The 23,251-nt window shown below is 51.2% G+C and overlaps 3 protein-coding genes across 7 annotated transcripts; 2 read left to right on the top strand and 1 right to left on the bottom strand.

The window, feature by feature from the left end:
• Positions 1 to 2,370: 2,370 nt before the first annotated feature.
• Positions 2,371 to 11,661, top strand: VPS11 (VPS11 core subunit of CORVET and HOPS complexes). 2 transcript variants are annotated; one of them, XM_027082074.1, is made up of 16 exons: positions 2,371 to 2,581; positions 3,191 to 3,339; positions 3,437 to 3,572; positions 3,902 to 4,065; positions 4,657 to 4,904; positions 5,655 to 5,856; positions 6,256 to 6,407; positions 7,040 to 7,226; positions 7,919 to 8,065; positions 8,191 to 8,379; positions 8,482 to 8,643; positions 8,871 to 9,010; positions 9,099 to 9,301; positions 9,433 to 9,604; positions 10,031 to 10,253; positions 11,135 to 11,661. In XM_027082074.1, the coding sequence occupies exons 1-16, from the start codon at positions 2,395 to 2,397 to the stop codon at positions 11,297 to 11,299; spliced, it is 2,826 nt and encodes a 941-aa protein (XP_026937875.1). In that variant the 5' UTR covers positions 2,371 to 2,394; the 3' UTR covers positions 11,300 to 11,661. The 2 variants fall into 2 exon arrangements, 1 of the variants encoding a protein (XP_026937875.1); XR_003427800.1 differs by lacking the exon at positions 11,135 to 11,661 and having other exon boundaries at positions 9,433 to 9,803; positions 10,031 to 10,141.
• A 1,928-nt stretch (positions 11,662 to 13,589) lies between these two features.
• HMBS (hydroxymethylbilane synthase) lies at positions 13,590 to 20,934 on the top strand. Of its 4 annotated transcripts, none has more exons than XM_027082086.1 (14): positions 13,590 to 13,769; positions 16,012 to 16,065; positions 16,410 to 16,482; positions 16,868 to 16,917; positions 17,001 to 17,056; positions 17,441 to 17,518; positions 17,748 to 17,825; positions 17,963 to 18,038; positions 19,149 to 19,262; positions 19,512 to 19,550; positions 19,753 to 19,872; positions 20,115 to 20,168; positions 20,309 to 20,395; positions 20,494 to 20,934. In XM_027082086.1, exons 1-14 carry the CDS (start codon positions 13,737 to 13,739, stop codon positions 20,665 to 20,667), a joined length of 1,086 nt encoding a protein of 361 aa, XP_026937887.1. In that variant the 5' UTR covers positions 13,590 to 13,736; the 3' UTR covers positions 20,668 to 20,934. The 4 variants fall into 4 exon arrangements, with proteins under 4 accessions (XP_026937887.1, XP_026937886.1, XP_026937891.1 ...); XM_027082085.1 differs by having other exon boundaries at positions 13,599 to 13,769; positions 16,012 to 16,071; XM_027082090.1 differs by lacking the exon at positions 13,590 to 13,769 and adding an exon at positions 15,746 to 15,826.
• A 313-nt stretch (positions 20,935 to 21,247) lies between these two features.
• On the bottom strand, positions 21,248 to 23,189 carry H2AX (H2A.X variant histone). Its single transcript, XM_027082091.1, has one exon. It carries the CDS (start codon positions 22,505 to 22,507, stop codon positions 22,076 to 22,078), a length of 432 nt encoding a protein of 143 aa, XP_026937892.1. The 5' UTR covers positions 22,508 to 23,189; the 3' UTR covers positions 21,248 to 22,075.
• Between the last annotated feature and the right edge of the window lie 62 nt (positions 23,190 to 23,251).

Raw genomic sequence — 23,251 nt, 5'->3', positions numbered from 1 at the left:
ATCCCTGGTCGGGAAACTAAGATCCCACATGCTGCGGGGCAACTAAGCCCAAGCGCCGCAACTACTGAGCCCACGCACTCTAGAGCCTGCAAGCCACAACTAGAGAGAAGCCTGTGCGCTGCAACGCAAGACCGCACCTGCCACAACTAAGACCTGACACAGCCAAATAAATAAATGTTAAAAAACAATGTCCATTGGCATACACACACACACACACACACACACACACACACAATGGAATATTACTCAGCCATAAAAAAGAATGAAATCATGCCATTTGCAGCAACATGGATGGACCTAGATTATCATACTAAGTGAAGTAAATCAGAGAAAGATAAATATCATATGATATCATTTATATGTGGAATCTAAAAAAAGATACAAATGAACTTATTTACAAAACAGAAATAGACTCACAGACATAGAAAAAAAACATGGTTACCAAAGGGGAAAAGGGGGGAGGGATAATTTGGGAATTTGGAGCTAATAGATACACACTACTATATATAAAATAGACAAACAGCAAGGACCTACTGTATAGCACAGGGAACTATATTCAATAACTATAATGGAAAAGAATCTGAAAAAGATATATGTATATGCTGAATCACCTTGCCATACACCTGAAACACTGTAAGTCAACTATACTCCAATTATAAAAAAGAAATTAAGGGCTGGATACTGTCAGTCCTGTTTGTCCCCTATGGTGGTGGTCAAACTCCCTGAAGAGCAAGAACCATGTCTTTTTCATGTATATATTCTGGGTATTTAGTACAATGCCAGGAACAGTTAGTAGTGAACACGTGTTGGTCAAAAAGAGGAAAGGAAGGAAGGCAGCAAGTCTGAAGAGGTGCCATGGGTCCTGTGGGGGGCCAGTTATCTGCCTGCGTACCCCCATCAACAAGAAGATCCAGCGCGCATGGGCCTTACCAGGTTCAGACATCAAAGGAAGATGCTGAGCCTCTACCATTGGACGGTAGGGGGAGCACGCACATCAGCAACAAAGATGCCAGTCTGCTGTTCACATCTCTGCTTCCTTTAACATGTTATCCATAGTCTTAACAACTGACATAACATACGATCTAAAAATTCTAATGAATAGTACAGAATACGCTCAGCAGGTGAAAGCTGGTCCCATCTACTCCCCATTTGTGCTTCTGCCCGCGGATTGAGATCCTGAACTAGTTCCAATACCTGTGTGACAAAGAAGAAAGAGATCTGGGCTGGAAATCAGGCAATCTGGGTGCCTTCCCCTCATTTATTTCTTTAGACAAATGGACACTACCTTTCCCGTCAACACGACCAAGGAGAGGAGGTGATAAGAGGAAAATCATCCACATTCATTGCTTCAACCGAACATGGAGTATCTACCAGGCTCTGTTAGACCTGGTTCCTGATAACCAAGATACAGGCCCTACTCTTTGGGAACTCCGGGGAAGGAATAAAGAGTAAAGTGTTCTGAAAACAAAAAGCTGTGGGGCGCAAGGCTGCAAAAATGAACTTCACAAATACTAACCACATGGCCACTTTTTCATATGCATACTATCTCAAATGACTCTGTGTCCCTCCTGTTTGTAGATTCCTGTGGCACACAAACAGTACACCTGCAGTTTTCCACGTGGACAGTTGGTTTAGCCCGAGTTGGGACTGGTGGGTACCATGAAGCGTCTTAGACACCACTCGTTAAATCACTCAGTGCTCAGAGCTGCGGCTTCAAGGCTCTTTGCTGTGCTCTGCTTACGTGCCATACCCTGCCACTATGGCAATGAGAGAAAACCCAGGTTCTTGGAATTCCTGCCCCATCAGTATTTCCCAGCTTCCTTAAGAAACATGTTTTAGGTGCCCATTACATGCCATGCGCTCAGACAGAGGGACACAACAACGAATATAAGACACTGACTATAGTTCACAATCCGTATCTGGTGGCAGACACAAACCTCTAACTTTAATTCTCTTCTTCTATTGCCGAAAAACCAGTTTCACATACACGGGTTCATTTAGGCCTCAAAACAATCCTATGACGGCAGAAGGTAATTCACCTAGGCACAGCGGGTTACAATTCACAAACCGCGTGACATTTGATCCTCATCTCGATCCCTCATTGCCTGCGAATTTAATAAAGGAGGAAACTGATGCTCAAAGAGGTGAAGGTCTAGCTCTTAACAAGCATTTCAGCCAGTGCACTTACAGAGCCGGCAAAGCCGCAAAATGCGGAGCGAGCGGCGGGCTGCGGACACTGCCTCAAGCGGCGGCGCGCACTCTCCCTGCAGGGGGAAGCTGTCAAGGAGACTGGAGAGCGCCTGTGCACCCAGGCTCCAGGAAGCGGCCGGGTCACGTGATCCGCCGGCCCCTCTCACGTGACCTCTCTACCGGAGGCGGGGGCCTTCGGCCAAGATGGCGGCCTACCTGCAGTGGCGGCGCTTCGTTTTCTTCGACAAGGAGCTGGTGAAGGAGCCACTGGGCAATGATGGGGCTGCTCCCGGGGCTGCGCCTGCCTCTGGACCCTCTGCTTCCAAGTTCCTTTGCCTCCCTCCTGGCATCACTGTCTGCGACTCAGGCCGAGGGAGCCTAGTCTTTGGAGATATCCTTCCTCTGGAGCTGCCTCTTCCCTCCCCGAATCCCTGAAGAGATACAGCTGGGATGAAATCTGTCCGTCAGAGGGGTTCGTGTTACGGGCCACTTTCCTTTAGATGGGCGCCCAGTGCTCCTTCTGTGGTCCGAGGGAAGAAAGGAGGAAGTCCGTTCTCTAACTTGTTGCCAACTGAGCGAACAATCCTGGGCGAGTCATTTAACCTCTCTGGGCTTCAATTTCCTTATCTTCAAAAGGGGCGTAAAATAACAATTCGGCAAGGTTTTTTTTTATTGTTTTTGTTTACTTTTAAGATCGATGAAAAGAACGGACGCAAGTTGGCTTTAAAAGATGAATATGTGAGGTGTCATCTCCCCAGCCCAGTATTGTGGGGGAGGAGTTAAATGAGACCATGAGTTTGCTGCTTTGTTTTTAATAATGCTGCCACTAAACTCGGGCCTTTCTTTTCTAATCTTTTTAAGATGGGGAGTTCCCAGAAGATAATATGTGGAAAAACCCTTGAAAAATATAAAGAGTTGTATGTATGTTAGTTGTTATTTGGGTTCTGCCCTAGATATAAGTATCTCTCCTTGGAAAGGAGGGTCCTTGACTACTCTGCACACATGGAAGGCCAGATATGGTTCTTGCCCCGCTCCCTACAGCTTACCGGGTTCCAGGCTTACAAACTACGGGTGACACACCTGTACCAGTTGAAGCAGCACAACATTCTGGCATCTGTTGGTGAGGATGAAGAGGGGATCAACCCCCTGGTGAGTCCTATAAAGGAAATGGGAAAGACCCAGTAGCCTGAGAATGGCTGTTTGTTGGCGCGTGACTAGCATTCACACATCTGAGGTCTGTCCACAGGTAAAGATCTGGAACCTGGAGAAGAGAGATGGTGGCAATCCACTCTGCACTCGAATCTTCCCTGCCATCCCAGGGGCAGAGCCGACTGTTGTATCTTGTTTGACTGTCCATGAAAATCTCAACTTTATGGCCATCGGTAAGCAGAAAGAAGGCAAAGCTAACACCCCATGATTCTTTATAGATTTTCTTCAGAGTTGCTTCTGCAGTTCATCTTCACTGTTTTCATGAGACCATTTTGTACTGAACTGATGCACTTGAGATTTTAAAGTTTTGGATGGGAAAGCATTTAGTTTTGTTCTTTGAAAATGAGTCACTGAGTCCTGATCTTCATGGTAACCACTGGAGAAGTTGGGTAGCAGGAGAAAGAGTGTCACTTCTGACAAGTGCCTCAAGTGGTCTTTTCCCCCTTCTGTGCTTCCTGATCTATTCAGCCTCAATAAAATGCTATTTCTTGCTGTCTTGCAGGTTTCACAGATGGCAGTGTTACACTGAACAAAGGGGACATCACTCGGGACCGGCATAGCAAGACCCAGATTTTGCACAAGGGCAACTATCCTGTTACCGGACTGGCCTTTCGCCAAGCAGGAAAGACCACTCACTTGTTTGTTGTGACAACTGAGAATGTTCAGGTATGACCAGGGCCTCCACTGTTACGGGCAGGCAGGAAAGGCTTTAACGTTGCTCAGAGGGCTAAGGTAGGGAACTGACAAAAGAGGTAGAATTCCTGCAGTTTTCATCATACAACCTTGAATCATTTGCCCAGCTTAATATTTTATTTCCTCCCTTAGGAGACTGGGAAGAGTTAGAGCTAGGAACTCTTGATCTTGTAGTAAAAGACCTAAGTTTTTCTCCTAATTAACTTAAGAGACACTGGACAAGTTGCTTTACTTCTCTGGTTCCTGTGCTCCTAATTTATAACAGCTTAGTCTCAGCAATAGTTTTGTTTCAGCAATGGTTTTTGCATAAAGCAGTAAAATTCTCTTACTTGCTAAATACCTGTAGTAAGTAGTGACAGTAAATACAGAGGAAAGAAATGTACTCTGTGCTTATATATTTAATAGATGGGTGGTGGTTAATGGAGATGGCAAGCAGCCAGGGAAAGTCTTAGGGTGCTAAGAATTAAGAAGAGAGAGCCAGTGTGGAGGTGGAGATACCTTTGGGAAGGCTTAGATGCCTCCTCCTCAAAGGGAGCCTGTTAACCCCTCTCTTACTTCCTGCAGTCCTACATAGTTTCTGGAAAGGACTACCCTCGTGTGGAGTTGGACACCCACGGTTGTGGCCTGCGCTGCTCAGCCCTAAGCGACCCTTCTCAGGACCTGCAGTTCATAGTGGCAGGGGATGAATGTGTCTACTTATACCAGCCTGATGAACGGGGGCCCTGCTTCGCCTTTGAGGGCCATAAACTCATTGCTCACTGGTTTAGAGGCTACCTTGTCATTGTCTCCCGTGACCGGAAGGTTTCTCCCAAGTAAGGACTCCACGGAGAAGCAAAAGGGAGAGGGCTGAACTTGTTCCCCAGAATTACCCTGATTCTAAACTCCTAATGCCTGGATCCCATCGATCTCCTATTTGGTTTTAGGTAGATTGTGCTTACACCTAGATCGGTTATAATGGTTTTTTTTTTTTTTTTTTTTTTTCCTGAAAAGTGTGTGATTTTGCTGCAGACATTTGCTGAGCAGCCCTGATGCGCTAGAATGCTCCAGGGAATTTGGGACCTGGTATTGGGATTTTTACTCCTTGGTCAAAATGAATTGGGTAGAGGGACAAGGGACTGAGTAGTGGAGAAATTGGAAAGTTCTGGCAGATGCAAGACAGGGCGTTTTTCTCTCTGAGCCACCAGAAAGGGCGATGGGGTCTTCAGCGTGATGCAAGTGATCCTTGTCAGATGTTAGTTTTCATTCAGTACTAAGCTCAGTGGCCTACATACACCAGGCACTAATTATTTGTTAAATAATGGATGTTGGACTGGATGTAGTTAATTTTTCAATCTGTTGCCTGTATTAATGATAGGATCCTAAAGGGTAAGACCAGGTCTATATGTTCTCTTCCTACAACTGCTAGCACCATGCTAAATGTTACAGGATGAGCTGCTAGAGGGGCCAGAGCGGTGTCTTGTTCTGGGTGGAATGGGCAGCACCAAAGTTGTATTGGAAAGGAAATCGAGGGGAGCTGAGACAGAGGTGGTACAAATATCTGGGTCTTTTTCTTTCCCACACAGGTCAGAGTTTACCAGCAGGGACTCCCAGAGCTCCGACAAGCAGATTCTCAACATCTATGACCTGTGCAACAAGTTCATAGCCTATAGCACCGTCTTTGAGGATGTAGTAGATGTGCTTGCTGAGTGGGGCTCCCTGTACGTGCTGACGCGGGATGGGCGGGTCCACGCACTGCAGGAGAAGGACACACAGACCAAACTGGAGGCAAGGCCACCAGATTCCCAGAGCAGGCCGTGGGCACCCAGATGCAGCTCTAGGAACAGGCTCCCCAAGTCCCTTGGCCAGGGTGTTTCCTTCCCTTTGGGTCACTTACTCAGCTCCCTTAGGGTAGGATTACAAGGCCAGTGGCCTGGGATGAGGCCTTAGAGGGAAGTAGTGGCTGGGAGCCTGAGCCCACTCTCAGGGTCCACTCTTCCTGCCTGTAGAGAACCTTGTGAGGCGAGCTGATGTTGGTCTTGCGGGTATCTGAGAGGTCTCACCCTGTCTAAGACCTAGGCTGATCGGGGCTTCACAACTGTCTGCCTTGTGTGTTGTGGGTGCATTCTGGGAAGGTGTCTTCTCAGGACTGCTTCTTCCAGTTTTCTAATCTCTCTTCCCTTCCAGATGCTGTTTAAGAAGAACCTATTCGAGATGGCGATTAATCTGGCCAAGAGCCAGCATCTGGACAGCGATGGGTTGGCCCAGATCTTCATGCAGTATGGGGACCATCTCTACAGCAAGGGCAACCATGATGGGGCTGTCCAGCAGTATATCCGGTCAGTCTGGAGGCGCTTTAGGATATAGCTGTGAATGCAGGGACAGGCAGCCAGATAGGCTAAACCCTGCACTTGGGGAAGGAGGGTGGACTCCACTGTGAACCGTCTTTTTTTCCTCCAGAAACTGTGATGCCTCAAGTGAGAAGACAGTATACCTTATGGGAAAGGAAATGTTTTGGGTCAAATATTACATGACCAGCATGCAGTTGAGCTGATGAGTATCTGTTATTTTAGATGTTGACTTGACCTTCGTTAATACTCATTTTGATAAGATTCTTTAAAGGGAAAAGGCTATTCATCTCTTGCTTCCACACTTTCTTCCCTCAATACTAATTCTTAAATTAATAAGGGGTCTTAAGAACCTGTCTAGCCTCTTTCCCAACCTCTCTCGAATTCCTGTTTTCACCCAAGTTTAAGAAACAGTGCTCTGGAGCCTTGCTACTCATGTGGTCCATGGTCTAGTAGAATCGACATTGCCTGGGATTTTGTTAGAATTGCAGAATCTCAGGCCTTACTCCAGACGTGCTGAAACAGAATTTGCATTTTAAGAAGATCTTCAAGTGATTCCTATGCCCATGAAAGTTTGAGAAGTACACTGACCCCAATGCTATTTGATGCATATGTCTCCCTAGAACCATTGGAAAGTTGGAGCCATCGTATGTGATCCGCAAGTTCCTGGACGCCCAGCGCATCCACAACCTGACGGCTTACCTGCAGACCCTGCACCGGCAGTCCCTGGCCAATGCCGACCACACCACCCTACTGCTCAACTGCTACACAAAGCTCAAGGACAGCTCGAAGCTGGAGGAATTCATCAAGGTGCAGGGTGGTGTTGGCGGGGGATTCCGTGAGGGCCCCACTGAGCATGAGGGGCTCCACCAGGGCTGCAGAGACAGGGAAGAGCTGACCTTATTTGGGGACCAGAGTCCTCTGGTCTATAAACTAGGAAGAGGAATAGCCTTTTTTGCGAGTTTTCTCCTGTTTTCTCTCTTGGTTTTTTTTTTTTCTTTTTGGCTGCGCTGCGTGGCTTGCCAGATCTCAGTTCCCCCACCAGGGTTCAAACCCGGACCCTCAGCAGTGGAAGCGCAGAGTCCTAACTACTGGACCGCCAGGGAATTCCCACCCCTCTTGTTTTTGATGCCAGAACTTCTCATGGTATCTAAGCCCAGGGAAGCCCTGTGTTCTCAGACGAGTCCCTCTAATAGTAGAGGCAGAGGAAGACTTTTGGAGAGGCAGGATAACAGTGCTTTAAAAGCATCAACTTTAGGACTTCTCTGGTGGTCCAGTGGTTAAGACTCCACGCTTCCACTGCAGGGGGCACAGGTTCGATCCCTGGTTGGGGAACTAAGATTCTGCATGCCGCTCAGCGCTGCCAAAAAAAAAAAAAAAAAAAAAAGCATCAACTTTTTTATTGCCTTAAGAATCTGGTCTTAGAATCAGATGCATATTTCCTTTCCGTTCCCCAACCACAACCTCTCTATGACTGGTTTTGTCTAATGTCTCCCCGGCAGACAAAGAGTGAGAGTGAAGTCCACTTTGATGTGGAGACAGCCATCAAGGTCCTCCGGCAGGCTGGCTACTACTCCCATGCCCTCTATTTGGCTGAGAACCACGCACATCACGAGTGGTACTTGAAGATCCAGCTAGAGGACATCAAGGTAGGCGAGCCTCTTGACACGGCCAGGACCCTGTTCTTTTTCTAGGACATCCCTGGGATGCTGAAAGTGCTTCCTGGTGGGTGAGGCAGGAGCACGTGCTTATTCTGCCCTTTCCCTCTCCACAGAATTATCAGGAGGCCCTTCGATACATCGGCAAGCTTCCTTTTGAGCAGGCAGAGAGCAACATGAAACGCTACGGCAAGATCCTCATGCACCACATACCAGAGCAGACGACCGAGTTGCTGAAGGGACTTTGTACCGACTATCGGCCCAGCCTTGAAGGCCGAGGTGATAGGGAGGCTCCAGGCTGCAGGGTGAGGCCTCAGAGAGAATGGCTTTTGGACAGCAGGGATCCCCTTAGCAGCCCAAGTACCGAGCCCGCTCACTCGGCCACCTCTCCTCCCTTGCCGTCCTAGGCCAACTCAGAGGAGTTCATCCCCATCTTTGCCAACAACCCGCGGGAGCTGAAAGCTTTCCTAGAGCACATGAGTGAGGTGCAGCCTGACTCCCCGCAGGGCATCTATGACACGCTCCTTGAGCTGCGACTCCAGAACTGGGCTCACGAGGAGGAGCCGCAGGTGAGACCTGGCAAAGTGGCCAGAGGCGCTGGAGAGAAACTGCTTCTATTTCTTCCCTGGTTGCCTCTTGCTGCTTTCTTTAGACCAATAACACCTCACCCTTGGGGGCTAAATGGTCCCCCGTGAAGAGGAGATGGGACTGAGGGGAAGAGATAGTTGACTTGCCTGGTCCTGAGAGGCCTTGTCGTTTTTCCCTGATGCCCAGCAGCTCTACCCTCCTCTTTTAGGTCAAAGAGAAGCTTCACGCAGAGGCCATCTCCCTACTGAAGAGTGGTCGCTTCTGTGACGTCTTTGACAAAGCCCTGGTCCTCTGCCAGATGCACGACTTCCAGGATGGAGTCCTTTACCTCTATGAGCAGGGGAAACTGTAAGAGTCTGGGGAATCTCAGGGAAGGGGAACGCAGCCGAGCCACTTGTGGGGGACAGCTGCTGATGTGCGCCTTGCCTGGCCGCAGGTTCCAGCAGATCATGCACTATCACATGCAGCACGAGCAGTACCGGCAGGTGCTCGCCGTGTGCGAGCGCCACGGGGAGCAGGAGCCCTCCCTGTGGGAACAGGCGCTCAGCTACTTCGCCCGCAAGGAGGAGGACTGCAAGCAGTACGTGGCGGCCGTGCTTAAGCACATCGAGGGCAAGAACCTCATGCCGCCTCTCCTAGGTACTCCGGAGGACAGGGCGGGCGGCTGGGTGCAGGCTGCCAGCAGTCGGGCTCTGGGGCAGGGGCCCTTCCGTTCTATCCAGAGGGCTGCTTCGTTCATGGTCTTGTTTCCTCCCGGACCCCCATCTCAGTGGTGCAGACCCTGGCCCACAACTCCACGGCCACCCTGTCTGTCATCCGGGACTACCTAGTCCAAAAACTGCAGAAGCAGAGCCAGCAGATCGCGCAGGATGAGCTCCGGGTGCGGCGCTACCGAGAGGAGACCACCCGTATCCGCCAGGAGATCCAGGAGCTGAAGGCGAGGTACTTGGCATCCAGAACTGTGGAGGCGTCCGGGGATAACACTGTTCTTCACAGGGTGTCATTTTTCAAAGACAGGATTGTATGGAGTGTGTTTGAGCATTTCATTCTTGAAGATCTGTTTTGATGGAGGAATTCCAAAGAATGATTTACTACGTAGAACGTGATTTATTGGGCTTTGGAGGATATTGTCTTGTAGCAGGTACTTATCTTGGGTTGGATGGACCTGCTGGGAGGGTGCTGAGACTCCCTGCAGGCCCAGCGTGGGGTCCTCCTGTGACCCGCTTTAGGTGGTAAGAAGAGCAGGGCCTCGTAGTTCTTAACGGGGACCTCTCTCTCCTCATTGCCTCCAACTGCCTTCTCTCTCCACATGGTTCCTGGCCCTGCCCTCACTTTCTGCCACTCTTTTCTGGTCTCCCTTGCCTGTAGTCCAAAGATTTTCCAGAAGACCAAGTGCAGCATCTGTAACAGTGCCTTGGAGTTGCCCTCAGTCCACTTTCTCTGCGGCCACTCCTTCCACCAGCACTGCTTTGAGAGTTACTCAGAAAGTGATGCCGACTGCCCCACCTGCCTCCCTGAAAACCGCAAGGTCATGGATATGATTCGGGCCCAGGAACAGAAGCGAGATCTCCATGATCAGTTCCAGCACCAGGTGGGGATGACGTGACTCCCCCGCCCACAGGGAGGTGGTGAGCGCTGGGGACTGGTGTTCTTTTCTCCTCCTCCTGTGGTTTTTTTTTTTTTTAAACATTTTTTATTTCTTTAATGTATCTATTTTATTTATTTATTTTTGGCTGCATCGGGTCTTCGTTGCTGTGCGCAGGCTTTCTCTAGTTGCGGCGAGCGGGGGCTACTCTGTTGCGGTGCGCAGGCTTCTCATTGCAGTGGCTTCTCTTATTTTTTTAAAGAGATGGAATGAGGTGTTCTGTTTTATTTTGATTGATTGATTGATTTTTGGCTGTGTTAGGTCTTCGTTGCTGTGCGCGGGCTTTTTATCTAAGTTGCGTTGAGCAGAGGCTACTCTTCGTTGAGGTGTGCGGGCTTCTCATTGTCGTGGCTTCTCTTGTTGTGGAGCACGAGCTCTAGGCGCGCAGGCTTCAGTAGTTGTGGCTTGCGGGCTCTAGAGCGCAGGCTCAGTAGTTGTGGCCCATGGGCTTAGTTGCTCTGAGGCATGTGGGATCTTCCCAGACCAGGGCTCGAACCTGTGTCCCCTGCATTGGCAGGCGGATTCTTAACTGCTGTGCCACCAGGGAAGCCTGTCCTGTGGGTTTTTTTTTTTTTTTTTTTTTTTTTTTTCCTGGTACGCGGGCCTCTCACTGTTGTGGCCTCTCCCGTTGCGGAGCACAGGCTCTGGACGCGCAGGCTCAGCGGCCATGGCTCACGGGCCTAGCCGCTCCGCGGCATGTGGGATCTTCCCAGACCGGGGTACGAACCCGTGTACCCTGCATCGGCAGGCAGACTCTCAACCACTGCGCCACCAGGGAAGCCCTGTCCTGTGGGTTTTTGACTCGCAACTCTTCTCTTTCCCTGCAGCTCAAGTGCTCCAACGACAGCTTCTCTGTGATTGCTGACTACTTTGGCCGAGGTGTTTTCAACAAATTGACTCTGCTGACCGACCCGCCCACAGCCCGACTGACTGCGAGCCTGGAGGCTGGGCTGCAGAGGGACTTGCTCATACACGCCAGGAGGGGCACTTAAGCGGCTAGTGGGAGGGGTGTGATGGTGGAGGCCCAGCAGCAGGGACACGGGGACAGAGACAGGGCTGTTGCACAGGAGTTAGGCAAACATGCCCAGGACTCTGCTCTCATCTGATGCCATAGCCCTCAGGACTTAAGGGGACTTTCTTTTCCTGCCTCCTTCTTCGGCCAACCTGCCATTTGTCCTGTTGACTTTTTGAGCAGTGTAGATCATTCCAGACCAGAGGGGGAGGGCACCTCAGCAACCTCAGAGTCTGGACAATAGCGGCTTTATTCTCTATCCAAGAGCACCAGGCTGTGCTTGGGTCCTGGCTCCCAGAGTCTATAAATAAAAGCATATAATGATTTCGGGGTTGAAGGATTTATTCTGGGGACTTCCTGGTGATTCTTAACTGTGCAAAATGTACTTCTTTCCCTCTGCTCTCCTAGAGCTCCCCTTCCCTTCCTACAGAGTTCCTTAAAGATGATGTTGACGAGACTTCATTCCAGTAATGAGTGGGGCCTATGGCATCTAGTAGAGTTCAGTTGAAGAACCTCTGCAAAGGCCTGAGGCCTGAGCCCCAAGAGCAGCCCGGACTGAGGACTCTGCTCTATAGTGTGGCTGGTCTCTGTGGCTCTTGTATGGACAGAGTATTCAAGCTGGAGGCAGATTATGGTGGGGAGCCTTGGGCTTTAAAGCCTGCCATCATAATGGGTGGGTTGGTGTCTCTCTGTATTCAGTACCAGATGATAAACAGGATAAAAGGGCCTTTATTGAAACATTTTGTTCCCTCTTCCAAAGTTGTCAATTGAAGTTTGTGTTGCTAAGTGCGTGTAATTGGGGTTACACTGCCCGTTGGAAAATTGCTCCTATGGGGTTGTTTAATTAAAAGAAGTAACTTAAGACATTGTGGTTTAGGTAGTATTTAGAAGAGGCGGATAGAGTACATTACATTGGTAGCAGCTAAGAATACAGACTTTGGATCAGCTGCCCTGAGCTTGATTCTTAGTTTCACTTAGGGCAACTCTGAACCTTCTCTGAACCTCAGTTTCTTCGTCTGAACATGAGGAATTAACAACATCTTTCTAGTACGGCTGTTATGATGAAGGTCAAAGGAGCCAATCAATGGATGTGTTACTGGTCCCCAAGAGGTCAGTGACCCCTCAGTGGGTCCTTTGCCTGGAGTTGCAAATTCCGGTCAAACAACACTGTGTTCGGTATAGCAGAGCAGAAACTATTCATTGATCAAGGAATGGAGAAGGGTGAGCACATGCTCTAAAGACACCTTCTCCCCCAAGGGAGGGCAGTAAGAGAATTTAAGGGATAGGAGGCAGACATGTCATCAGGGCTCTAGGAAAGGGGCAGAGATTTTGGGGTGGGGGGCGGAGCTGGGGCATCACAGCCTTCCACGTGGCAGGGATTTGCGCCTAGCAGAGTACAAATATCCCCCTTGGGCGGGGATCTTGGCATGGTAATGAAGCAAAGGTAGCTTTAGGACACTACCAGGTCCTGTGGTCAAGTCAGAGCTAGTTCTGGGCTGTTGACCACTGCGTATCTCTTAAATCTCAGTTGCAAAACATCTCTGTCAAATACCAGGTGCTTTTGAAACACAGAGATAAGTCACGGCTGGAATCTTGTAGCCCTCAGGCTGGTATGGATGACAGGTGTCCAGTTATTTGAAAGTGGTTAATACGTGGTTATTAGTACCGTTAATGGATAAAGCACTTGTACTCACAAGCCCTTTTCCCACTAACACTAATAATGTGTTGTCACTCCCATTTCAGTTACTTGTCTTTAGTTGCCTACTTCAGGGTTGTAGCAGAAGCAGCACCACATAAGCTGCACTAATTGCTTGTGCCACAGCTAAGGAGATAAAGCTGTGGAATTTTGGGTGACTAGCTTTCAGAAGCAGGCCTCTTTCATTTGTAGACGTTGAATGCAGCCTGGGGGCATGGTAAGTTGCTCAAGTAGCCTTTAACTTCCGACGCCACATTGTAGGGTTAATCTCCTTTTCCTCTCGGCACGCCTACTTTTGGTTTATTGACGTTCCCTTGGGTGGCGGTAGGAGGGACTGAAAAGAACGAACTTTGTGGATAAATCTGGGAAGCATATCTTGGCCACTGACGGTCGGTATTCCTGGCTAGGTAAAAGTAAAAACGAACAGTTGGTGGGCCTGGGTCTCAAACGGGGAAGACCAGGGCCAGCCTGGGGGAGTAGGGGCGGTAACGCAAGGTAAGATCTTCTCTGTTGCAATCGTTCTAATTCCCGCCCAGGGGAGGTCTAGCCCCTCTGGGGCGGGGCCGGAAGTGACGCAGGCCCTTAGCGGAGCCGGGAGAGTGTGGCTGCCGGAGGATTGCGAGCTCCGCGTGCGCCCAGTGCCCGGCCGGCCGGAGCCTTTGGCTTGCCCGACTCCGGAGGACACGGGCAGCAGCCTCCGGCCTACTTCCCGCGCACAGCCATGTCTGGTAACGGCGACGCGGCCGCAACGGCGGTGAGTCCTGAGCCGGTGACCCTCGCAGCTTCGGTCTTCTGCACTAGCAGTGCCACGATTGGCCCCAAGTTGCCACTCTCCGTCGTCAATTGGTCGGGACGGTTATCTGTCTGGTTTTTTTTTTTTTTTTTTTGGTTCTAACAGTTTTTAAAGGGCCAGTAGTTGGGTTGCCCTTAGGGGAATCAGAGAGCGGTGGGGGCGGACTTAAGAGCAGATCGATTGTCTCGAACGGAACCCCGTTCCTGCGGGGATCTGGATGGGATTCCATGAGGCATGGCTTCCGCGGCTCTAGATATAGTGACCCAACATAGGAAAATTCGTCTGCACGAGACAGGGTGCTATTCCCCGGGATCCCTTCACACGAGACAGGTCCTATTCGAGATTCAGCCACTTTGGGGAAGTGTTCCATTTTGGATCCAGAGAGGAGAGTGTACCTCGAATTCTCCGAACTGCACACAAACGTCTTGGAAGTGCACCTTCTCTGCTTTTTTTCTTTTTAATGGACACCCAGCCCCAGCCTACACTCAACTGCCCCAGCCTACACTCAAAACTCCTCAACTGAGACACATCATTGGGTTACTACCATGGACGGGGGACGCCCTTGGGCCTTCCTATTCCTAGCCTGGGGTCCCAGTTCTGGGCTTGTGCAGATGCAGACTGCAGAGCCCATGAGGCCAACGTCAGCCTGAGATAAGAAAGGAGTGGGGCAGCTGCCCTATCTCTCCCTGACCTATGTGCTGGTAAGGAGTGGGATTCTGTGCCATTGCTGACATTCCTGAGTGCTGGACTAGGAGTAAGAAGATTTGGATTCCAGCTCTCTACCCATGATTAACCCTGTGGCCCTTGGCAAGTCACTTTGCTCCTCAGAGCCAGACTTTGCTTCTGTAACGTAGTTCCAGAGATGCCTGCCCTGTCTACCTGATAGGTTGTTATGAAGATTAAAAGCAATAGCTCTAGGATATACATGCTCAATAAGGAATTTTTTACTGGAACAATTTGACTTGAATATGCTGTGCAGAATCAATGAAATTAAGGGATTGTTTGAACATAGCAGTTTCTGGGACCTTAGATTCCTTTCTGTGGGCTGCCTGTGGCCCAGAATTTTAGTTGCCATGTTTAGCATTTCCAACCTAGCCTAATTTGCTTAGGGCCCCCCAGGGTTTATTTATTGGAGAAGTGATAGCTGTGGAGTAGACTAGAGTCCAAGAGCCGCCAGCTGTCACCTCCTCCAGCAACAGAGGCCCCAGATACCTGACTGCAGAAGAACTCTGTAGGATGAAGATCCCAGAGCAGGGGAAGTTGATAGTATCTATAGTGATCACTGTCTGATCTGGGAAGAAATAGGACCTCAGACTGGAGAACCCAGTTCTGCCTGCTTGGCACTGAATACCTTTGTCCAAGGTGCCCTGGCAAGAGGAAGAGGCATGGCCCTTTGAGTTCTTGGCTTGGTCTCTGACATCCTAATATTTCCTTTGTGGTGAAACCAGAGGCTGCACTCTAGGTGAATGGACATTAGACAGCTCACCCTCTTAGTCTTACAGAATATCAAAAGCAGAAGATACTTGAGTGCAAACTTCTTCATTTTATAGATGAACAAACAGGTTTATAGATGAACAAATAAGATGATGTGTTCAAGTTCGCCCAGCCAAGAGGCTGAGCAGGACTGTACGTCAGATCTGTCGATCCCAGTCGTGCATTCCGTCCAGATTACGGGATCCATAGTGCAGCAGCTGTGGGGTAGCACTTATGGCATCTAGGTGGCACTGAAGCTTTCTCAAGTGCCGCTCCGTTGTGGATGCTGAACTTGTCCTCAGTGACTCAGCTCATGGTCCCCTGTGTGGCCCCAGCTGTCCTGCCCCTGCCTGCTGCAGGCCCCACCCTCCCTGGGGCCAGACTGATAGACCTTATCTCTCTACCCACCTGGCTGAGTGCAGCATTCCTACTGCCTTAGCTTGGATGGGCTTCAGGGCTTAGTGTCCTGGTCATTACAGCAACAGCAGGTCCTACTGTCACTTCTGTCTGGTCTCTGCTTCTCTGGATCCCTGAGGAGCCAGAAGGTATTGTTGGGGAAGGTAAAGGGACCAGTCTTGGGGAGGGGAGTGTTTCCCCACTCGAAGGCTCAGCTGGCCACAGACCAGGGGCTGAGGTTCCTTTCTTCCAAGCCAGTGATTCTGTTTCTTGGACAAGGTGTTGAGGAACACAAAGAGCAGCAGGGACTGTGACCTGGGGACTTTTTCTGCAGGAAGAAAACAGCTCAAAGATGAGAGTGATTCGCGTGGGTACCCGCAAGAGCCAGGTGAGTGTAAGTACCGGGGTGGAGGAGGTTTGTCAGAAGACTTCTGTGTTCACAGTATTATAAGTTGGGGGGCCCAGAGCGTTCTCAGCAGCTCGGGGATGGAAGAAATGGGGTGACTGAGTATCAAATCCCATGCAGGATGACAGATTGCATTCTGTAAAGAGATAGTCCCTGGGCTGGGAAGTTGGGGTACAAAGGACTCCCAGGCCAGACCCCCCCCTTCCTAGGTGGGCATTCAATCCCCTCTCTGAATTCCAATCCTTTCAGGATCTCCCTGACCCTGTGAGGGTCTGACCTTAGGGTGGTGGCCAGAGGACAGGACTAACCTGAATTTCTACCCCCAGCTGGCCCGCATACAGACGGACAGTGTGGTGGCAACGCTGAAAGCCTTATACCCAGGCCTGCAGTTTGAAATCAGTGAGTTTTCTGGAAAGGAATGGAAGCTAATGGGAAGCCTTTAACCCCTGGAGGGGAGAACACAGTGTTTCTGGCTTTGTCTTGCACCAAAGCTTGGTTCTGTTGCCTCTGAGAATTCTTCTTGGCTGTCCCCGGTTTGGAGGGCCCTTTCCTTCTCTGAACACCTCCAGCTCTGACTACCTGGGCTAGCCTGGCATTTATCATCTGCTTTGGGTCTTTTTGTGATTACGTCTGGTCTTCCTCCTAGATTGTACATTCCCAGAGGGTAGGGACTGGGGCTTATGTGCCTCTGTATCCACCAACAATCTTAGCACAAGTGCTCAGCTCAGTAGGGGCTCAATAAATGCTGATCACTGAACGTCTGGTTTGTTGATTCTCTCCTCAGTTGCTATGTCCACCACAGGAGACAAGATTCTTGATACTGCTCTCTCTAAGGTAACATTTTCCATCCAACGCTTTTCCCCCTCCTCTTTCCTTCCCCCAAAAGATTCACCCTGAGGCTCTTTCTTGCCTGGCAGATTGGAGAGAAGAGCCTGTTTACCAAGGAGCTGGAACACGCGCTGGAGAGGAATGAGTAAGTGATAGCAGGGAGCATGGCGCCCTCCCAGGCTCTCGCTAGGACCCCAGTGCACATCAGACCTGGGTATCAGCTAGACTGTTGGGCTTAAACGCTTGGATAGGCTAGAGAGGGGCTCATATGTGAGTTTTTCAGGCCTCAGAAAAGGAGAGTGTCCTGGTTCTGAGCCATCTGGCTGCCTGGGGGTGCAGGACTGGCTGGGGGAGGGGGATGAAAGGGAGTGTAGGAGGGGAGCAGGTCTCTGGGACCCAAGGTCTCAGAAAGGCCTGCTTCCTGAACCGCTCTAGGCTCTGCCAGTGACGTACAGGCAGGAGTGGGTGGAGAAGGGCTGGGGACGTGCTGCTCAGACCCCTTCTCCTTCTCTCTCTGCCATCTCTCTAGAGTGGACCTGGTTGTTCACTCCCTGAAGGACCTGCCCACGGTGCTTCCTCCTGGCTTCACCATTGGAGCCATCTGCAAGTAAGAGTCCTGCCAGTCAGGGGGCCTCGGCATGGGGTAGACATCATATTAACCTTGACTTTTCCCTTTGGGACTTGGCCCTCTGCCTCTAGGCTGTCTCCCCTGCCCTGAGGAGTGTCAAGCATGGCAGAAAACTCAGAAAATGCCAGTTAGTTGACTATTGAGAGAGCCTGGAAGTGACCTGAACCGAGATCTCTCCCTTATTCTATGACTTTCCCTCCATCCCCAGGCGGGAGAGCCCCTATGATGCTGTGGTCTTTCACCCAAAATTTGTTGGGAAGACCCTAGAAACCTTGCCAGAGAAGAGGTGAGTGGGGCCTGGATAGGCATCTTGGTGGGATGTGCACAGAAGATGGAGGGGTGGGAGGAGGAGGAAAGGAACAGTGCCTGCCTAGTTAAATCTCATGCGACTTAAATCTCATTTTAAACCATCTCTCTGAGCAGCGTGGTGGGAACTAGCTCCCTGCGGAGAGCGGCCCAGCTGCAGAGAAAGTTCCCACATCTGGAGTTCAAGAGTATTGTATCCTTATAGCGGAGGGAGGAGGCAGCAGCCAAGGAGGAAGACCAGGTCCAGAGGGCCCTGGGAGTTGTGAGAGTGGAAGGGGCTTCCAGAGGAAGTGGACCATGGATGCAGTGGACTGCCTGCCCTCCCATTCATCCACCCATCCATCCATCCATCCATCCATCCATCCATTCATTCATAATCCTTTCATGTTTTCTTAGCCCCAGGCAAGTGCCTGGCACTGGGGATATGATGAGCAAGATCAACATTGTCCCTGCTTACACGGAGTTTACATTTTAGTGCTGGAGACAGACAACCAGGCATTGATAATACAGAGTGATACTGAATAATGATTACATCGAGGGAGGGGGGTTGGGGGAGTGCTTCCATTTAAATTTAAATAATTAAAAATTGGTTTTATTATAGTTGATTTACAACGTTGTGTTAGTTTCTGGTGTATAGCAAGTGATTGTTGTACATATATATACATATTCCTTTTCATATTCTTTTCCATTGTAGTTTATTGCAAGATATTGAATATAGTTCCCTGTGCTATATAATAGGACCTTGTTGTTTATTTTATATATAGTAGTTTGCATCTGCTAATCCCAAACTCCTAATTTATCTCCCCCCATCCCCTTTCCCCTTTGGTAACCATAACTCCATTTTTATTTTATATTCCACTATATCGTTTTGATCTTTACAATGTTATATGTTTGTAAAACTGATTTTCAAAATAGTATTCGCTAAGTGCTCCAGTGCACAAAGTAGGGAATTCTCTGGAAGCTTCTAGCTGGAACATCTAAACACAGAGTTGAGAGTCAAGGAAGGCTTCTCAGAAGTCTTGTAACCTTGGGCAAGTTATTAAATAAATTAAAACCTCTCTATCATTTTTCTCATCTGTAAAATGGAGATGATAATACTACCTACGTCATAGGGTTGTGAAAATTAAATGAATTGACATATCTAAAGCGTCTGGCATGTAGTAAGTATGAGGTAAGTGTTAGCTGTTGTCATTAGGCTGAGAACTCAAAGGTGAGAAGTTAGCAGATTGAGAGACTCAGGCAAAGGGAACAGCATAAGGCTCCAGACTGCCCAAAGCTTGTGGTCCTTAGCGCCTCTCCACAGCGGGGAAACCTCAACACACGGCTTCGGAAGCTGGATGAGCTGCAGGAGTTCAGTGCCATCATCCTGGCCGCAGCTGGCCTGCAGCGCATGGGCTGGCAGAACCGGGTGGGGCAGGTAGGGCCTGCCACTCTTCACGCCCCGGTTGATCTTCATCTCCTTCCTGCCTGTGTTCTCTTTTTGAATCCCACCTCTAACAGTGCAAGCTGGAAATGAGTCCCAGGTTGGGAAGACTGGGGATCAGAGGCCAAACTCCCACTCTTGCCTCTCCAGCCCTTCTGTATGCTAGAAAAGCCCCATCTCACTGCTGTGTGCTTTTAGGCACTCCCACCTCCACCCTTCTGACTGCCTCTTCTGCCCCCACAGATCCTGCACCCTGAGGAGTGCATGTATGCTGTGGGTCAGGTATGCTTGACCAGGGAAGCCGTGTATTGATGTGTCCCTTTCTTTTGTTTTCAACCAAGAACACTCCCAGAGAGGGGCAAGCCTTGGGAGGCTACTGGCCCAAAAGGACCTGGCAAACAGGTGGAAGTAGGCTGGTTCCCATCCTTAGCTCCATTGGTTGGGGAAAGATTGGCCCTGATATCTTAGGCTATTTTTCCATCAGGGGGCTCTGGGAGTGGAAGTTCGAGCCAAGGACCAGGACATCTTGGATCTGGTGGGTGTGTTGCATGATCCTGAGACTTTGCTTCGCTGCATTGCTGAACGGGCCTTCCTGAGGCACCTGGTAGGGCCTGTGCTCTTGTGGAGGGGTGGGTACCTGGAGAGCTGGGAAGGGTAGTGGGGAGATTTCTCAAATTATTGCTCTGTATTTAGTGGTAACTCATCCTTCAAAGTATGGACAGGACCCAGGTCTGGGCTGCTACCTCATTTTCAGTTATGTCCTTAGAGGGGTCTGTTATCTCTGAGGACTCTGGTTACAGGGTGCTGGTAAGGGTCCTTGGAGCTCACAGGGAGAACTTGTTGCAGGAAGGAGGCTGCAGTGTGCCAGTGGCAGTGCATACAGCTATGAAGGATGGGCAAGTAAGCAGGGGAAGATGGGTGGGAGGGCAGGGAAGGGACTCTGGCATTTCTCCTGTGCATCCTGAGCTGCCAGCAAGAAAAGCCCAGGTTTCTAAGCAGTTCCCTCTCACAATATGCTGAGGCAACTGTTTCTTTCCCAGCTATACCTGACTGGAGGAGTCTGGAGTCTGAATGGCGCAGATAGCATGCAAGAGACGATGCAGGCCACCATCCATGTCCCTGCCCAGGTGCCAAGGCTGGAGGGTGACGGAGAGGGTAAAAAACACGTCTGTATGTTACTTCCCCTTTTGTGCTCACCAAATCCTACCCTCCTTCCCTTACCCAGCATGAAGATGGCCCTGAGGATGATCCACAGCTGGTGGGCATCACTGCCCGGAACATTCCACGACGAGCCCAGCTGGCTGCTGAGAGCCTGGGCGTCAGCCTGGCCACCTTGTTGCTGAACAAAGGAGCCAAGAACATCTTGGATGTTGCACGGCAGCTCAACGATGCCCACTAACTGGTCTGTGGGGCACAGGTGCCTGGGTTGCTGGTGCCCCGTGCCTACATCCCAGCCCTCAGTGCCCCAGTCTCACTGTTACCTGGGGGGTGATTACCCAGGGGATGGAACTGCAGGGGCGGAGACTTAGAGACTTGTCTCAACTTGGGGCCTTGGTGATGCCTTGTCTCCTCAGTAGGTGGAGGCTTAGTCTCTAGAGAAAAAACATCTAACAAGCCACAGCCTTTGAATGTAACCAACTCAACTAATAAACTAGATTTGAAGGTGGCTTTGTTTTTGATGGGGTTGCAGGAAAGAAAGATAAGGACAAACACAAGACCCTTTGCTCCTTACCTCAGAGGCTAAGACCCCTGTCCAAAGTTCTCCTGGAATACATTGGCTTCTGTTTCTGTCTCAGTAGTTCTGACAGAATAAATTGTCTCCCAGGGAACACCAAGAAAGAACCATAATCTTATAATCTACGATTTGCCGCTCCAGTTAACGGTAAAGCCTTTGTATCAGATAGCTCCCCTCCCCCACTACCTTTAGGAATCTACAGTCATCGATCCTACAACCCGTCTGCAAAATGAAGAGACACCTCACTGTTTAAAAAAGAAAATCCTTTAATAAACAAAATTAGTCCATCTGAAACCCCCCAATACCTAAAGTACTGTCTTGGATGGGTTAGCTGCAAAATTCCAGTTCCGAGGCCAACGGCGACTCAGTCCAGATGGGGATTAACGGACTAGTGCTGGTATCTAGGTGCTTGGCTTGCGGAGCGGACCCGCCGGGAGGGGCGCGGGTCCAGGGGCAGGACTCCCGCAGACCCCGACACCGCGGGAGATGCTCACGCCGCGAAGTGTGTCTTCCGGGACGCGCACAGGCCTGCGAGTGGAGATGGAGGGAGCGCGGACGTGCAAGGCTCGGGATCCGGCAGCAAAGGGCGTCCCGGGACAAATGAAGTGACCGACTGACTCCGCCGTCAACCGAGTCCCGTCCGGAGCACCGGGCTGGTGGGGAACGCGCGCGCGCGGCCGCGCCGGCGGCCGTCCGCACCGACTCACCTTCCCCACCACGCTCCCCGGCCCTGCGTCAGCGCGGCCGGCCCAGCCTTCTAGAAGGTGCCGCGGCCTCCCCGCAGCCCATCAGCATTCGGGGGCCAGGCCGGCCGAGTCACGAGCTCGCTCCTGGCACCGAGAGGCGTTCAAACGGCCGCCCTCCGCCGAGCCACGGCTGGAGCGAGCCGCGCGGGGGAGGGGCAGGCCGCGCGGCGGCGGCGGGGCCGCGGAGGGGGCGAGTGAGCTGCCGCCCGGCCGGGAGCCCGACGCGGCCCAGCTCTTTCCGTGAGCGTTGTGGTGGCCCTTAAAAGGGCCTTTGTGGTGGCGAGGGGAGGGGCCAGGCGGCGGCGGTGGCGGCGGCGCGGGCGCCCTCAGTACTCTTGCGAGGCCTGGGTGGCCTTCTTGCCGCCCGCGGGCGCCTTCGGCCCCACGGCGGCGCTGGTCTTCTTGGGCAGCAGTACGGCCTGGATGTTGGGCAGGACGCCTCCCTGGGCGATCGTCACGCCGCCCAGCAGCTTGTTGAGCTCCTCGTCGTTGCGGATGGCCAGCTGCAGGTGGCGGGGGATGATCCGCGTCTTCTTGTTGTCGCGGGCCGCGTTGCCCGCCAGCTCCAGGATCTCGGCTGTGAGGTACTCGAGCACCGCCGCCAGATAGACCGGCGCGCCGGCGCCCACCCGCTCGGCGTAGTGTCCCTTCCGCAACAGCCGGTGCACGCGGCCCACGGGGAACTGGAGGCCCGCTCGCGACGAGCGCGACTTGGCCTTGGCGCGGGCCTTACCGCCTGTCTTGCCGCGGCCCGACATGCTGCGCGAGGTAGAGGAAGGGAGAGGAGGGCTGCTCACGAGGCTAAGGCACAGCCGTCCGCCGCAGTCCAACTGCTGCCGCGCGCGCCCAAGGGCCGCCCTTATAAGCCCCCAGGGCGCACCCCCGCGTCCTCCTGATTGGCTCTTTTCTCCAATACCCGCCTCCGGTTGGCTGCGGTTAACCCTTCGATGACGCGCCTCAGCTGAGGGAACGCGCCCGCCAATTGGCCGAATTTGAAAACCTTTTGCCCGGGGAAAAGGCGAGGAGGAGCGGCAGCAAGCAGTCGGCCAACCACTCCCGGGTGTAGCCAATCCAAGTGAAGCGCGCCAGATTTAAACCCTACAGGCCAGACCAGAGCCGGAAGACAAAGAGGGTGGAGTCTGAAGTCACCTCAAGAGCCTCAGGGAAGTCTGTGCGGGTCTAGGATTTTTAAAGGAAAGGGGTCAACACTACGGCTACCTCTTCCTCCGGTCCCAGGTCTGGTCACTCCCTCCTCCTGCCTGGCAAAGGGAGAGTGAAAAAGGGAAGGAATGAGACCCCCTGAAAGTCCAACCCCATACCAGAGAACAGATAACACCGATCTTATGGCCCTTTATGCCACCTGAGCAGCAGGATTTCCTATTTATTCAACATGTTCTTTCTGGTCTGTTCTTTCTGTTCCCTTCTTGCTAGGAGGGGCCTGATGTACTGAAAGAAAAAGGATGGGGCAGAGAGATAGGCATCCTCTCCGAGGAAATGCCTCC

Source organism: Aethalodelphis obliquidens, unplaced genomic scaffold (genome assembly GCF_003676395.1).
Source record: "Aethalodelphis obliquidens isolate GAN/ISIS:26980383/991018 unplaced genomic scaffold, ASM367639v1 scaffold46, whole genome shotgun sequence".
NCBI lineage: Eukaryota > Metazoa > Chordata > Mammalia > Artiodactyla > Delphinidae > Aethalodelphis > Aethalodelphis obliquidens.
This window is presented reverse-complemented; position numbering and strand designations above follow the sequence as displayed.

What these genes read in the sequence shown, in the direction of transcription:
- VPS11 (XM_027082074.1), top strand. Translation starts at nt 2,395, where the DNA reads ATGGCGGCCTACCTGCAGTGGCGGCGCTTCGTTTTCTTCGACAAGGAG. An exon ending in TGACAACTGAGAATGTTCAG is followed by an intron (nt 4,066 to 4,656) that starts GTATGACCAGGG and finishes TACTTCCTGCAG; the next exon opens with TCCTACATAGTTTCTGGAAA. An exon ending in ATCCAGGAGCTGAAGGCGAG is followed by an intron (nt 9,605 to 10,030) that starts GTACTTGGCATC and finishes CCTTGCCTGTAG; the next exon opens with TCCAAAGATTTTCCAGAAGA.
- HMBS (XM_027082085.1), top strand. Translation starts at nt 13,737, where the DNA reads ATGTCTGGTAACGGCGACGCGGCCGCAACGGCG. An exon ending in CACGCGCTGGAGAGGAATGA is followed by an intron (nt 17,057 to 17,440) that starts GTAAGTGATAGC and finishes CCATCTCTCTAG; the next exon opens with AGTGGACCTGGTTGTTCACT. An exon ending in GAAACCTTGCCAGAGAAGAG is followed by an intron (nt 17,826 to 17,962) that starts GTGAGTGGGGCC and finishes CTCTCTGAGCAG; the next exon opens with CGTGGTGGGAACTAGCTCCC.
- H2AX (XM_027082091.1), bottom strand. Translation starts at nt 22,507, where the DNA reads ATGTCGGGCCGCGGCAAGACAGGCGGTAAGGCCCGCGCCAAGGCCAAG.